Below are 15,058 nucleotides of genomic sequence, written 5' to 3'. Positions count from 1 at the left end.
CTAAACGTTGCACATCAAAAACATTATAATGTTGTCTGAACGTCATATCAAATGTATAGCATGAGTTTTCTCTTGTTTTATTCCACCCATTTACCCGTCATTTCTCAGTAGTGGTTATATAACAATAATTTCTATTGTCCCCATTAATAACATCAAAGTGCATCTGTCTGTAAAACAAATATGCATTTAATACAGCAGCTATACCCTGAGTGTTTAGCGACTATTAAAAGAGCCTGTTTGCCCATATAGTTGTTAGACCTGATGCACACACTGCACACGCGAGCAGCCGGCATCTACAGCTCCTGGGCGGAGGAACAGCGCCATCTAGAGGATGCAGGAAAGAAGATCGAGGCAGACTCTCAAACGCTGTGGACCAGCTGCTGGTGTCCGCTCCTGCAAGGTCAGAGACTGTAGCCAAAAAATATAAAAACAAGCCTCAGTGTTGCTTAAAATACAGGCATATTTCATCATTTATCAAAAAGGTCATGATTCACACTCACCAAATAATAGATTCGTACAGTTTTTATTTTGCATTCTTCGGGTGATACAAAAAAGACAAACGTTTCGGCACAATGCCTGTGTGTAACACAATCCTCTCACTCCACCCTTTTATCCCACAATTAATCACTTTGCGTCATTGGTTAGACGGTTACTCGATGATTAAAAACATCTCATTTTCATTTCATTATCCAATAATTAACCACACAAGAAATATTTACCTTCAAAGTTTACCTAATATTTCACCTTCAAAAACATTATTTCACAGGAAAATTGCATATGGATTATCATCATTTACTTATTTATGTTTACATCAATACAATGTAAATCTGACAGTCCGAAACATTAAAAAATACATTTGTCTCATAATCAATCAATCACATTGTTTCATTAGCTAGACGGCCACTCGATGATTGAAGATAGACTCATTTTCATTTCAATATACCATAGTTAATCACACTAGAAGTATTTACCTTCACCTTCAAAAACATTATTTCACAGGAAAATTGCACATCAATTACTTATTCATGACCATATCAATTCATCATTAACTAATATCTGGTTTAAAGGGATAGTTCACCAAAAAAGAAAGCTCTGATATCATTCACTCACCTTTGACTTGTTGACTGTTTTTCTTTTATGAACACAAAAATGAGATGTTTTGAAGAATGTTACATACTGAAACTGGTAATCATTGACATCCATAGTAGGAAAAACAAGTAGTATGGAACATTCAGTTTAGTTTAAGTATCAATTCTCACAATCAACTATTGGCTTATTACTATTGAAATATTGGCTATTAAGATATTGGCTGTTTATTTATACTTATAATGTAAATATTCTTAATGATCTTATTCTACATCCCTCATTCTACCCAATGCCTAAATCTAACTACAGTCTTCAATAAAACTATTAAAAAGTAGAGCATTAGGAGTTTGAGTCATAGTTAATGATTTTTTAATAGGACCTTTAATATAAAATGTGACCAAAACTCCGAGCTGGGATCAAACCGGCGACCTTCCGCATGGGAGTCGGTTGCTCTAACAAGGAGGCTAAAGTCCATGGCCTCTAATATCTGTCGCTAGAGCACCTTTAGAGGTCAGAGGAGTGAGGTCTTTACCTGCTCAGCACTTCACTAGCTGGCCTCCGTTACACAAGGATGAGTAAATGATGACAGAATTGGAATTTTTGGGTGAGCTAACCCTCTAAATTGTAATATTAGATGTACTAGATGTTCAGAGATGTTCAATGATGTGCTTTTTGTCTACTAGGTATGGCTTGGTTGTGCTGTGACGCACGTAGACAAGTCCGCATGCAAGCACTCACTTACCTACAGAGGGCACTTCTGGTCCATGATCTACAAACACTGGATGCGGTGGAGTGGGAGTCTTGCTTCAATAAGGTCAACTAGCTCACTATTTTAAAATGGTTCTTCTAAAACTGTTCCGTAACCCTTATGTTATGTTGGAGATGTATTCATCCACTATGGGGTGGTGTTTAGTATTTATTTGGCCACAACTTTTTCTGTGTTTCAGTAAATGGATTGATTTTTGGTTGCATCATATTTTGACATATATTGGGAGCCTAGTATTAGGTTTCAAAAACTCAACAATACACTGTGGACAAACTGACTAGGTTTTTAGGTTGGTGGCTGTTTTTGCCCCACTGACTTTCATTATGATGAGATTATTTGAATGCAAAGCCATGACACCACATAATCATGCATTCTTAATGTTGAGGGTTTTCCCTGTTGGAAAGAGGCACAGTGTGCCATTTTTACTGTTGATCATCAGTTCCATTGCCAAAAAAAGTACTTCTGGCTTTATATATGGAGTGTAGTGTGTGTGTGTGTATTTGAACTACTTGGAGTAAACAAAAACATAGTAAATGTATTTCTGCATGCACAGTTTCTTCGATGCACTGGGATGCAGATGCGGACAATTCAGTATCAGTTCAGTAATCGATCATAACCGGTATTGCGAACTGATGTCATTTACCACCTATGCGCTATGTCACGGTATAATACTATGGCAAAGGAGACGAGGGCGAGTAAATAAAACGCTCCAACTAATTAAAAAGCAGAAAATTGTGCGCAATTCACTGCTTGTGTGTTTGCTGGACAGTTTTTCACTGACGCTGAAGAAGGTACAGACACGAGCTGCTATTTCACTACTAGGGATAAATGAAAGCTGTAAAACTCTCTCAAATCTCTGCCTCTCTCTATCTCTCTCTCTCCCTTTCTCTCACTTTGGACATTTGACCTGCTGGCGTGTTCGTGAGGTAACTTCCTCTCCACTCGGCTGTTAAAGTGATACTTGTGGATCCAGACATGAGTGTGTCTGTAGTGCGAGTTTTCTCCACCACGTCTATTAAGGATTACCTGTAATACAGTAACCGAGTATTATGCATATATAGACTGTAACCACAGCTGTTCTTCCTGCATTACTCATCGGCAGGGCCAGATGGAATCTGCAGACGTTTTTTGCTATTTCTGCAGAGAATTTTGGTAAAAATCTGCGGATTTCTGTGGAATTATTTTGGGAGTATCATAACTAAAACCTTAATATGTGAAATAAATAGTAATACCTTTTAAACTTTTATTTAATGTTTAAATTGCAAGTCCAATTAGATTCACTTCATTTGGTAAACAAAGCAAGTCTCTCATATAATATCAACTAAAAGACAGAAAATATTACTGTACAAACTGCATTGCACATAAATCAGATGAACATTTTCATGTTAGTCAATAATATTACTGTAATTAATTTAAAAACTGAATAAATATAGATTTACACACATTTACTCAAGTAAATAAACAAAATTAATGATGGGCTAAAAATCTGCAGAAAATTTGAAATTCTGCAGAAAATCTGTGGAATTCTGTACGCGCAGATTCTGTGTGGGCCTATTCATCAGTGAACAGCGCTAATGGTTTAAAAAGCCAATTACAGCGATTTCTGTTGAGCGGGTGAAGACAATGACCAATCATAAGAGTGTAAGAACTCGCTCAACATCGCTCAAAAAGCAAACGGGATAATATATACATTAGTTTATTTGCTATAAATGCTCATGTTGTCTTCTTTGCATGTATTTTAGTTTTGTTTAAAACATTCAAAAAGAGTGTTTTCTTTTAGCAGGTAAAATTAAAGGTACAGTTTATACATCTGACTGCGTGTATTAAAAGACAAATTTGTATTACAAATAATATATAAATAATAATATATTTATAGATTTTAATTTAAAAAAATCTTGTGTTGTAAAGAAAAAAATCTTATGTATTGAAAGCATCGTCAATGCATCGTGATGCACCGAGATATCGAATTGAACCCAATTGATGGCATGATAATCATAACCGAACAGAACCGTGAGACAAGTGTAGTGCATGCTTCATATAACTCATGTAAAAGGCAGAAACTAAGGTTTTTTTTTGCGTATCTTAAGAGTTAATAGTGCCAACTGATGATTGACAGTCAAAATTACAAATTTGACCGCTTCCCAACAGGAAAACCACCAACAATCAAGAATCTATGATTATATGGTGTTATGTCTTCGCATTGAAAAAATGTCATTATAATAAAAGTCAATGGGGGAAACACAGCCAGTAAATGAGGGAGAACATTTTATAATGCTGCACAAAAACTAACAATGCATCAAAGCCAGTGTTGTTACTAATCTAATAAAAGGTAAAAAAAAACAGTCCACAATTACCTTTTATTGGGGATGTGAACCTACCACTGGTCTCATGGTTCAGTTCAGTTCGGTTACGATTATCATGCCATTGATTCGGTTCAATTCGATATCTCGGTGCATTGACGATGCTTTTCACACACAATTTTTACTTCACAGCACAACAATTCTTGTATGAAAATGTAGAATTTTTAAATACGTTTTATATGTATACAAGCAGTAGGATATAAGAGCTGTACCTTTAATTTTATTTGCTCAAAGAAAACACAATGAATACATCAAAAAAAAAAAAAACTCAAGTACATGCACAGAACAACATGAGCATTTATAGCAAATAAACAAATGTAAATATTATCCCGCTTGCTTTTTGAGCATTGTCGAGCAAGTTGTTAAATGCCTATGATTGGTCATGACCTCAACAGAAAGGGCTGCGATTGGCTCTAATGCGCGGTGTAAGAAAGAACTCGCTAGACAAGGCTCAGAAAGCGAGCGGGATATTTATATTTATTTTTTTTTGTTTTTTTTTAGTTTATTTGTTTACAGGGTCAATGCACATTAATAAACATTACTGTAAAATGTGCCAGAATTAGCCAAGAATGGCTATTTTTTTTATCTGTAGACCCCTTATAGAATGTTAAGTCACACCTTAAATAGAAGCACAGAATAATAACATAAAATTCAATTAAAAAGTAAAGAACAACAAACTGATGGCAGCATAAGAGGACAAAAAGTGTCAAGAATACAGTACTAATGCTGACAATGCTGATTTGTCACTAACCAATTTTAACAAGAGACTGAAAAGAACAAAAAATAAGTGATCTTCTAATTGTTGGTGGGATGGAGTTTCATTCTCTAGCAGCTTTCACTGAAAATACCAACTGACTAAATTTACTTTTTTTGAGAGGAATAATAAAATCCCCTCTTTCACCACCTCTAGTTTATTTGCTATAAATGCTCATGTTTTTCTGTGCATGTACTTGAGATTTTAAAGGTACAGTTTATACATCTGACTGCTTTATTAAAGGACAAAATTGTATTACAAATAATATATAAATATAATTATACATTTTAATACAAGAATTGCTGTGCTGTACAGAAAATATAAAACTTTGTATGGAAAGCATCTTCAATGCACTGAGATATCAAATTGAACCAAACTGATGGCATGATTATCGTAACCAAATCAAACCGTGAGACCACCTCCTAGGTTCACATTTCTAACAAGTACTGCCAGTGACACTCAATCTAGTAGCAAGCAACAGCAAAGTACAATTTCAGAGATGTTGGCTAATATAATATCTTTAAGTACCTTTTTTAACTAACACTCACTGCATTTTAGCAGTAAGAAGCTACAATATAGATTGAGCTGAAGCTTGACTACAAGATTAAATATCAAATCGAAATCTCAATGTCAAAAAAAAAAAAAGTTTGATATTTTCCCCAAATTGCACAGCCCTACTCGCCATAGTATTCTACTATGACATATGAGATAAATGATGTCATTACATAATAAACAGTTAGGATCTATTACTGAACTCATAGCGAACTGCCCACGTCTGTACCGCACTGCACTGAAGAAACAGTTAATTTTGACACCCCTACCTTTTATATTGAAAATAAGTCAGTTTGTGTTCGTTTTCCCCAAATCAGTGACATAAACACTTGGCAATTAAAGAGTCAAAACCCCAGATTAAACAAAACGTTTAGTAGATTTGATCAGCACTGAGGTTGCTTAATTGATTTATGCAAAACATCAAATATCTATCTGTCACATTTTCACAGCAGTTTAGTCTAGTGAATGTTTTCATCCCCAACATAATAAAAAGGTAGTACATTTCTCTTTGAGTTCAATGCTAAAGTTTTGATTGTGTTATCTGTCTCTCTTTAGGTCATGTTTCCTCTGCTGACCAAACTCCTGGAAAATATCAGTCCAGCTGATGTGGGCGGCATGGAGGAGACCAGGATGAGGGCCTGCACACTGCTTTCCAAGGTCTGGGATTACTTTTTTTTTTTTTAGGCTGACTAATATTAATATATTTAACTGGAGTTTCTTTGGTTTTGTTGATTACTTGGTTTGTTGATGAATGTTGTTGGCCACCTCAGGTGTTCCTGCAGCATCTTTCTCCTCTGCTCTCTCTGCCCACGTTTGCTGCCCTCTGGCTCACCATTCTGGACTTCATGGACAAGTACATGCACGCTGGATCCAGCGACCTTCTGGTGAGAGTCTTCAAAGCACAGATTGTATAAATTATAGCATTACTCTGATAAAAAAAGTGTTAACCCTTTCACGCACGAGTTTTAAATACCCCAGCTGAGCCTCCTGCATGAGTTTTTTTTGTCATCGTTACTTAGAATCTATAAAGTTCCATGTGTCAAGTTTATCATGTGACCCTCCAGCCCCAGTGATGTATACATCATATTTTTATTTATTTTTTTGCTCTTTTTCTGTAAATATTGACAAATGTTCTTATTATATTGTGAAATTTCTGATACTCCTATTCTCAAATATGTGATAGAATAAATATGTTGTCTTTTAAACAGTTTAATGATACAGCTTAATGTTTGTTATATGACGGGTAATGGACACCACCATTGTTGCTAGAAGGGATACAGCTGCGATCGGAAGTTAACAAGTATTTATATTATTTATTAAATTATGCATTAATTGTGTTTTATTAGCTAGATGGGATACAGCTGAGGATACATCAGTTGATCATAATCTAATAAAATTTCATTTTTATTAGATTATCCTATATTGACATGAGTATCCTCAGCTGTATCCCATCAAGACTTCACTCTTTCCTGCAGCACAGTGATTTCTAGATGGGATACAGCTGAGGATACTTGCGTCAATATAGCATAATTTCTTTTACACTGTACAACAAATAATATTTTTACATAAGAGAAAGGGTTGGGTTAAGGGTTTATGTAGGGGTAGAGCTTAATAAAATATAATTAATGTGTAATTTAATAAATAATATTAATATTTAACGTTAACTTCCGATTGTAGCTGTATTCCTTCTAGCAACAACCGCTGAAGAGATCCGAGGTGCTGGATTAACGTTATGTTTAAGCATAATTTTCTGCTGAAATACATGAAGGTAAGCTGGGAGAGGAATTGAGAAAATATAATAAAATATTATCAACAGTGTGAATCTTACGTGAACAAAGCACATCGGTCAGTTATATTGAGAAATAATTATTACTGCCGTCTCCATAGACATCCACTTGTATTTTACAAACCTTAAATGGTATGTTTTGCTGTTAGTTATGACTAGGGCCAGACAGAATCTGCGGGCATTTTTTGCTATTTCTGCGCAGAATTTGCAGATTTATGCAGAATGATTTTGGGAGTATCATAACTAAAATCTTAATTTATGAAATAAAAGTAATACGATTTGAACTTGTATTCAATGTTTACAATGCAAATCCAGTTAGATCCACTTTGTTTGGTAAACAAAGCAAGTCTCTCATGTAATATATCTACTAAAAGACAGAAAATATTACTTTACAAACTGTACTGTAAATAAATCATAAATATTTTCATATTAGTCAATAATATTACTGTAATTAATTAAAAAACTGAATAAATATAAATGTACACACATTTACACAAGTAAATAAATAGACTCAATGATGGGCTACAAATCTGTGGAATTCTGCGCGTGCAGATTCCGTGTGGGCCTTGTTATGACACATCACATATTATTGTGATTTACAAGCTCTTTCTGTGCCTCAGCGCTCGCTGTCAGATTTGAATTTTAGCAGTTGATTTTGAATTGGAATTTGTTGAATTTTGAATTTTCCAGTCACACTGGAGAGATCGTACGCTTCAGGGACCAGCCAAGGCTTATCACACCGGTGTGATCGTGCACATTAAAGGATTAGTTAACCCAAAAAAAATTATTCTGTTATTAATTACCCCTCATGAACACAAATTAAGATATTTTTGATGAAATCTGAGAGCTCTCTGACCCTCCATAAACCGCATTAGTCCTTAGATGTTTATAGTCCAGAAAAGGAACCAAAAACATCTTCAGTGGTTTAACTTTAATCAAACTAAGCTCCTAGAACATGGCAAATCACATATATTTTTAATTCTTCTCTTCCACGCAAGGTCAGAGTGCTCATTAACTACTAGCTGACTCTGACAAATACATTATCTCACCTGTAGTAAATGCGAACCCTGACCTGTTAAAAATAAAAAGACATCACATAGGGACAAAATGTGTCAACATTTAATAAAAGCAACATTCAGATCGGCTAATTTTATACCTATCATGTGCTACTCCGATGGCTGACTATAGTACTTACTAATTTGCATACTATTTTTACTATGTCTGTAAGCCGAAGTCCAAGGATTTACAGCAAAACATGATTCATTTTGGGTACTGATTGAGCTTGTGTGTGTGTGATTTTGTGGCACAGCTGGAGGCCATCCCTGAATCCCTGAAGAACATGCTGCTGGTGATGGACACAGCAGGGATCTTTCACAGCGCAGACTCCCGCACAGGATACTCAGACTTGTGGGAAATCACCTGGGAGAGAATAGACTGTTTCCTGCCCCGTCTAAAAGAGGAGCTCTTCAAACAGGCTGTCATGCCAGGTACTGCCCATTCAAACACCCTTAGCATTAACAAGCGCATAAAGCCACAAGGCTTAGATTTGGTGAACTGAGATCTTGTGTTTTTTGGTGTAGAACCTGTGTGTAATGTTCCTGTGGAGCCCGTCCCGTCTCCTGTTGCTGTTCCTCCAGCCGCTCCCACTGTGCCAGCTCCATCACCAGTGCCAGCAGCCCCTGCAGAGCCAAATATCCCCAGCAGACCCTCATCGCCTCAAGACATGCCGACACAGAGTGTCAACGGTGATCGTAAGCTTTTTTTTAAACACATGCTTTGAATTGGAGTGGGTGCTATGGGAGATGCCATTGTAACATTGTACAAAACATATTTCTTTATACACACATTGAGAATTCTGTAGTTGTACTATATATTTTTGTCATTACCTTACTCTAATGACTTGCATTGAATGGAATCAGCCAGGGAAGCATAGTCCAGACAGTAGCTGCTGATAGCCAGCCTCAAGCACACTACCAAATGTTCATCAGTCATGGTGGAACGATATTTGGACTTGACCGCACCAACTTAGCTAAGTGCTGCAAAACTAGTTGGCCCTATTGGAATTGCTCAGTTTCTTCTTCTTCTGTAGAATGAATCACATTTTTGAGGGTCTAAACATGCTCAAACTCACAAAACTTTGCACACGCACCAGAAGTGGTGAAAATTTACGTTTATTATAGGTTTTGGAAGTGGGTGTGGCAAAATGACTCGACAGTGCCTCTTATGCACTTTTTACGGAGTGACCACCAAGTGACCACACATGAATAATGGCACACACATCCTCAAAACTTTGATGTTTTGCCACTAAAAAGGAAGTTGTTATAATTCAGGCATGTATTGTCTGATCTGCCTCAAAATCCACGCTTTTAATAAGAGTCCTGACATTTTCTTGCCAATATCCAGTTATAGTCATAGTGCCACCTATTGGCAACAGGAAATTATATGTTTTACAGTGTAACAAACTCCTTCTACAACTTTTATCATATCAGCAACAAATTTGGGTGGTGTTATCTGAAAGCTCTAGTGACAATAAATTGCAAAAATCTAGAGTTTTCATCAAATGGTGCATCCGTGGCGGCCTGATAAGTCTCAGTGTTTCATCATGGTAAAGCAAGCTGTTATAACTCAGGCCTACTATGTCCGGTCTGCCCTAAATTTCACATTTTTGATTATAGTACTATACTGAAGACATCTACATGTGAATATTCATTCATGGTCAAAGTGCCACTTGCTGACAGAAGCATAAATGACACAAATAGCTAACTTTGTCAGGTTTTTTTATATTTATGAGTGGGGCTGCAACTAACGATTATTTTAATAATTGATTTTTTTTCCGATTAATTGATGAATCCGGAGAAAAAAAAAGGAAAATTATTCATTTCCAACCCTTTATTCAAAAACAGAACTAAAATCTTTAGAAAGTGCACAAATTTGTTGTCTTTAAACATCCCTGAGCTGTTATAATAATAATAATAATAATAATAATATTATACATATATCCAATATACATACTAGACCCATATAATAGCATAAGAAATTGTCTTGTTTTCTGAAAAAAAAAAACCCACCTTAAAATTAAGTGATTGTTTGCTTAAGATAGGCAAAATTATTTGTCAATGGGGTAAGAAAAATATTCTTAATGAGATGTAATCTCAAACAGAAGTTTTAAGCATCCCTTATTTTCCACATGCCATTTTTCTTGTCTAGTTTTGATTTAAGATTTTTGGACTGGAAACGAGGCGATATTACTAAATAAGAAAAGTTTTTTTGCAGTGTAGCTATACATGACAGCAGACTGAAAAATGAATGATCTAGAAAAAGGCGAGTGAATCAAAACGTGTCTTTAGTCTTGCAATGCAAAGTAACTATACCACCGCTGCTTTACTTCTGTTATTAACCCTTTCACTGGGGAGTTAAAACAATTCTCTCTGGTCCCAGGAGTGAGTTTTGTTAGACGCTCATTATTTTAGAACGTTCACCCTTAATGTTTCCTTGGCGATGCCTTTCCGTTTTAATACAAAATATTCACACACTCGCTCATCATGTCATAAACTACCTGAAATTCCAATTCACAAAAACGTGAGTGTTTTTGTTGTTTGAAAGACGTATAAATGATCTTGATCGTGGTCTATGACGTGAGATGGGCGTCGCCATGTTTACTTGCGGCCGCACGTTTGCCTCATTCATAAAAGCAGAACACGCAGGATTCAGCATGTAATTTCATCAGTTACTTCCAAAATGCATGCAAGGAAGTGGCTGGCCAGCTGGGAGAAGAATAGACTGAACTTTATTCTTGCTTTCACTACTTGTATCTGATATGAATAATACACATCGGCAAATTATATTTGAAGGGATTGTTAGACTTTCTCATGTGTTTTACAAACTCTAAATGTATTGTTTTACTAGTAATTGTGTGTATTTGCATGTCTAAAACATAAAATAAGCATTGGGTGGTTAAAAACACTGCATAATTGTGATACTATGACATGTCTTTCTTTGGCTCAGTGCCAGCCAACATGCCAAAGCTCAGTTTGAATTTTCCATGTCATGCTGGTGTTATTTATTCAGTGTGAAATGCTCCCACACCTTGGATGACAAGGGTGGCACAGATTTCTCTGCCTTCGCCTTGTATCTGTCCTCAAAGTTTACCTCCGCTTGTTTTTTTTGCTCTGTCCTGTCTATGAGGCGCCGAACTCTGGCATCAGTGCAGGAGAGAGGCAGAGGCAGTGCGTTCACTCCGCTCCGCCATCAACCAAAGCTTTTTTTAATAATCAAACGTCTCCGCAACATGCGACATGACGAATTGATTATGAAATTCTTTGCTAACTATTTTAGGAATTGATTTTTATCCATTTTCTTGATTCGTTGTAGCAGCCCTATTTTTCAGCTTAAATTATTATTATCCATTGTGCTCTGTCATCCTAAGGCCACCGGACAGTGGTGAGCCCGGACACGAGGTCCCTTTCATCGCTGCTTGCAGCTTTAATTATTATTACTCTTTCAGCATGAGTTTTTAAATAAAGCTTACAGAATTGCGTTTTGCAAAAATAAAGCATTTGTTAAAAAAAAAAAAAGTAAACTTAATATTACTAATTTTTTACTGTCTTTTTGGTCAAATTAATGCACAATAACCCATTTGCTGAATAATAATATTCAAACTCTTTTATGCCCTCTGAGGTTAAATTATTAATTAATATCAGTTTCTTCTTTTTATTTTTATTTTTTTTTAGAATATACAAAAGGTACACAATTTGAGATAATGCAAATACAAAGAAAATGAAACAATAACAAAAATACAAAAAACAACAACAATACATTCAAATACCGGCAGGTGTGTGTGTGCGCGCATGTGTGCATGTAAAGGTAACTTGGTAAACAGGTCAGAGTACATACAAAAGGAACAATGACAGTCACTAAATGAAGCAAGTAACATATATAAGGAGTGACAACAATGCTAGTGATATAATGATAGTAATAATGACAGCAAACAAGCAAGAAAGGACAACAGTAATAATCATTAACAACAACCACTATAATAATAAAAATAATAATAATAAAAATAAATCCCAAGTACTACACCTACTACTACTACTACTACAGAGAGTTTCTAATGCTACAAATATTACTACTGCTACTACAGCCACAACCACTACTACTCCTACAATGTGTACTACTACTGAACCTATTAAAACAACTACCACTGATACTACTACTACATCTACTACTACATCAGGGAAACTATATGAGTTTCTTCTTATCTTGTATGTGTCTTATGTCATGCGGTCGGTGTACCTCTGAGCCTGAAACAAATTTCCCTCATGGACGATACAGTTAATTATACCTTGACCTTAAAATCTGAGCCAAACTGTTAAGCAGTGTTGTGCTGTACAGTTTACAGTGCCGGAGGATTCTAAGTTAACTGAGAATCACCATTTTTGGTTTAAAATAGAAAACGTGTAGCTCTAACTCTATATCGAACCGACTATATTTTCAAACAAACCTTTTCTGCTTTCCTTCCTGTGTGCAGGAACAGACAGATCATCTCCAGTTCCTCCCTCAACACCTCCGCTACCCACTCCAGCCAAGAAGAGTCCTCCAGAGTCCCAGCCGCCTCTCAGCCAGTCCCCGCTCATCCTGCAGCCCCTCGCCTCCCCTCTGCAAGTGGGCGTCCCCCCGATGACCCTGCCAATCATCCTGAACCCCGCCCTTATAGAGGCCACCTCGCCCGTGCCCCTGCTGCCCCGCCCCTCCGCAGACTGACCCGCCCCTCCGCCAACTGCCCCGCCCACAGTGTTGCAGCATTTAAAGGAGAATCGCGCTGGAAGAAGCATCTGATTTCACTGTAGCCCACACACTATTCAATTATGTAAGAGCGGGAGCTGGAAGAAGAGCGTACGAGAGGACATTGAAATGCATGGTTGCCTCTCCTCGTTTCAAACATCAAAGCTTCTCCCAGACCGATCGGACGGGAATGTCCTTCAGCCAGAGATGAGCATATTTATTCAAATCAGGAAGGTGCCACCCCCGGAGGGACAGTTCATTATTGATGGGACGAGATGTATTTCTGGTAGGTTAACCGCAGCTGTCAGAGCAGATTTTAATGTGTTAGTACCGGTCAGGCAGAGATCACAGAGAATGGCTGATGAGTAGAGGTCCGGCTTATTAAACCGTACAATGTACATTAGCGCTGAAGCTTTTAGCACCGCTCAAGATTAACGAGACTGTACAGTATGATGAAGAAAACCTAACTTATTTAGACTATTCTTGTTGCTTTTACACTTTAAGTATATCATATTGGTGTAAATTGGTCTAGAGGAAAATTAAAGTAACAATCCACCCAAAAGCGGATAATGGTGTCATCATTTACTCGTCCTCCACTTATTTATATTTATAAATGTGGTAACCCTTTATAATAACTACACACTATGAATTATTTATTAAACATTAGCATATAGTGAATTCATTATCTGTTAAGCAATAACTCTACATTAATAAACGCTAGTAAGCAGTTTATAACTGCAGCTATAAATGCTGTATTTTTTACTTTTAAGCACATGTATAATGTGCTTGATGATTGTGTTGTAATAGTTTGATAATGATTCATTTTTCATTACTAAATTATAATTGCATTATTTACGAACCAGTTATTTAAGAATAGTGTGTTTAAGATCATTCAGAATGAGTTAATGATTAATAAACTATTGAAATCAACATTTATAATTCTTATTATTCAGGCATATACTAATAGTTAACTTGTATGTTTGTAAATGCTTTATTAACAGCTTCATCCAGTTTTGAGAACTAATCTAAAGTGAGGACTAATTATGCTTTATAAATCTCTTATAAATGAAAATTAAAGGCTCAGTTAAATTCTAAACTGAAAAAAAAATAAAATAAATGACTTTATTAATTTCTGTCCATTTGAGGATACACAAATGAAACTGTATCAAATACAAAATAAATCTTTGCAACCTTATCTAAAATAAAATGACTGTACAGTTTAAACATCGCTAAATAACATTAAAATGCTGTATCATAATATAGTGTTAAATTATTATATTGTTGTTGTTTTAGACAATTTTTACAGTAGTAGTAGTTTTATTTTGAGATAGGATTGCAAAGATTATTGTTCATTTAATACCGAGCCTTTAATTGTCATTTATAAGGGATTTACAAAGCATGAATAGTCCTCACTTTAGATGAGGTCACAAAACTAGATGAAGTTGAGTTAATAAAGCATTTACTAACATGCATAATAACCATTATTATACGCCTATGTGAACGTGAATTTCAATAGTTTATTAACCATTTACTTATTCTGAATGATCTTAAAAACTATCGGCTACTCTTGAATACAAATGGTTTGTAAATAATGCGATACTTAATTTAATAATAAAAATAATATAATATAATTATTAAGCACATTATGAATGTGGTTATAAGCCAAAAATACAGCATTTATAGCTGCAGTTATAAACTGCTTACTAACGTTTATTAATGTAGAGTTAATGCTTAATAAATAATGAATTCACTAGATGCTAATGCGTAATAATGATTCATAGTGTGTAGTTATTATAAAGTGTTACGAATGTTTCTTTTTGTTTTATATGTTTAAATAATGTTGGTATTCTGTAGCCAATTGACATCTGTAGTCATTTTTACTACTAGTTACCAACAGTTTTCATTATATCTTCTTTTGTGTTCAACTGAAAAGCTTAGAACCACTTGAGGGGGAGTAAATGATGGCTAAAATG

At 35.7% G+C, this 15,058-nt stretch overlaps 1 protein-coding gene across 5 annotated transcripts in view; it reads left to right on the top strand.

Moving 5' to 3' along the window:
• gbf1 (golgi brefeldin A resistant guanine nucleotide exchange factor 1) overlaps positions 1 to 14,738 on the top strand; it is a 197,086-nt gene extending 182,348 nt beyond the window's left edge. For 2 of the 5 annotated variants that reach the window (XM_056470372.1, XM_056470369.1), the window contains exons 35-41: positions 250 to 400; positions 1,770 to 1,900; positions 6,074 to 6,175; positions 6,289 to 6,402; positions 8,614 to 8,791; positions 8,885 to 9,055; positions 12,832 to 14,738. In XM_056470372.1, coding sequence (XP_056326347.1) covers positions 250 to 400; positions 1,770 to 1,900; positions 6,074 to 6,175; positions 6,289 to 6,402; positions 8,614 to 8,791; positions 8,885 to 9,055; positions 12,832 to 13,064 — 1,080 coding nt within the window. In that variant the 3' untranslated portion in view covers positions 13,065 to 14,738. The remainder of the gene's footprint in view (positions 1 to 249; positions 401 to 1,769; positions 1,901 to 6,073; positions 6,176 to 6,288; positions 6,403 to 8,613; positions 8,792 to 8,884; positions 9,056 to 12,831) is intronic. The other 3 variants (XM_056470374.1, XM_056470373.1, XM_056470370.1) reach the window with 2 other exon arrangements.
• Positions 14,739 to 15,058: the final 320 nt, after the last annotated feature.

Source organism: Danio aesculapii, chromosome 13 (genome assembly GCF_903798145.1).
Source record: "Danio aesculapii chromosome 13, fDanAes4.1, whole genome shotgun sequence".
In the NCBI taxonomy this organism is placed as follows: domain Eukaryota; kingdom Metazoa; phylum Chordata; class Actinopteri; order Cypriniformes; family Danionidae; genus Danio; species Danio aesculapii.
Note: the sequence above shows the minus strand (reverse complement) of the source record. Positions and strands in the feature narration are given on the sequence as shown.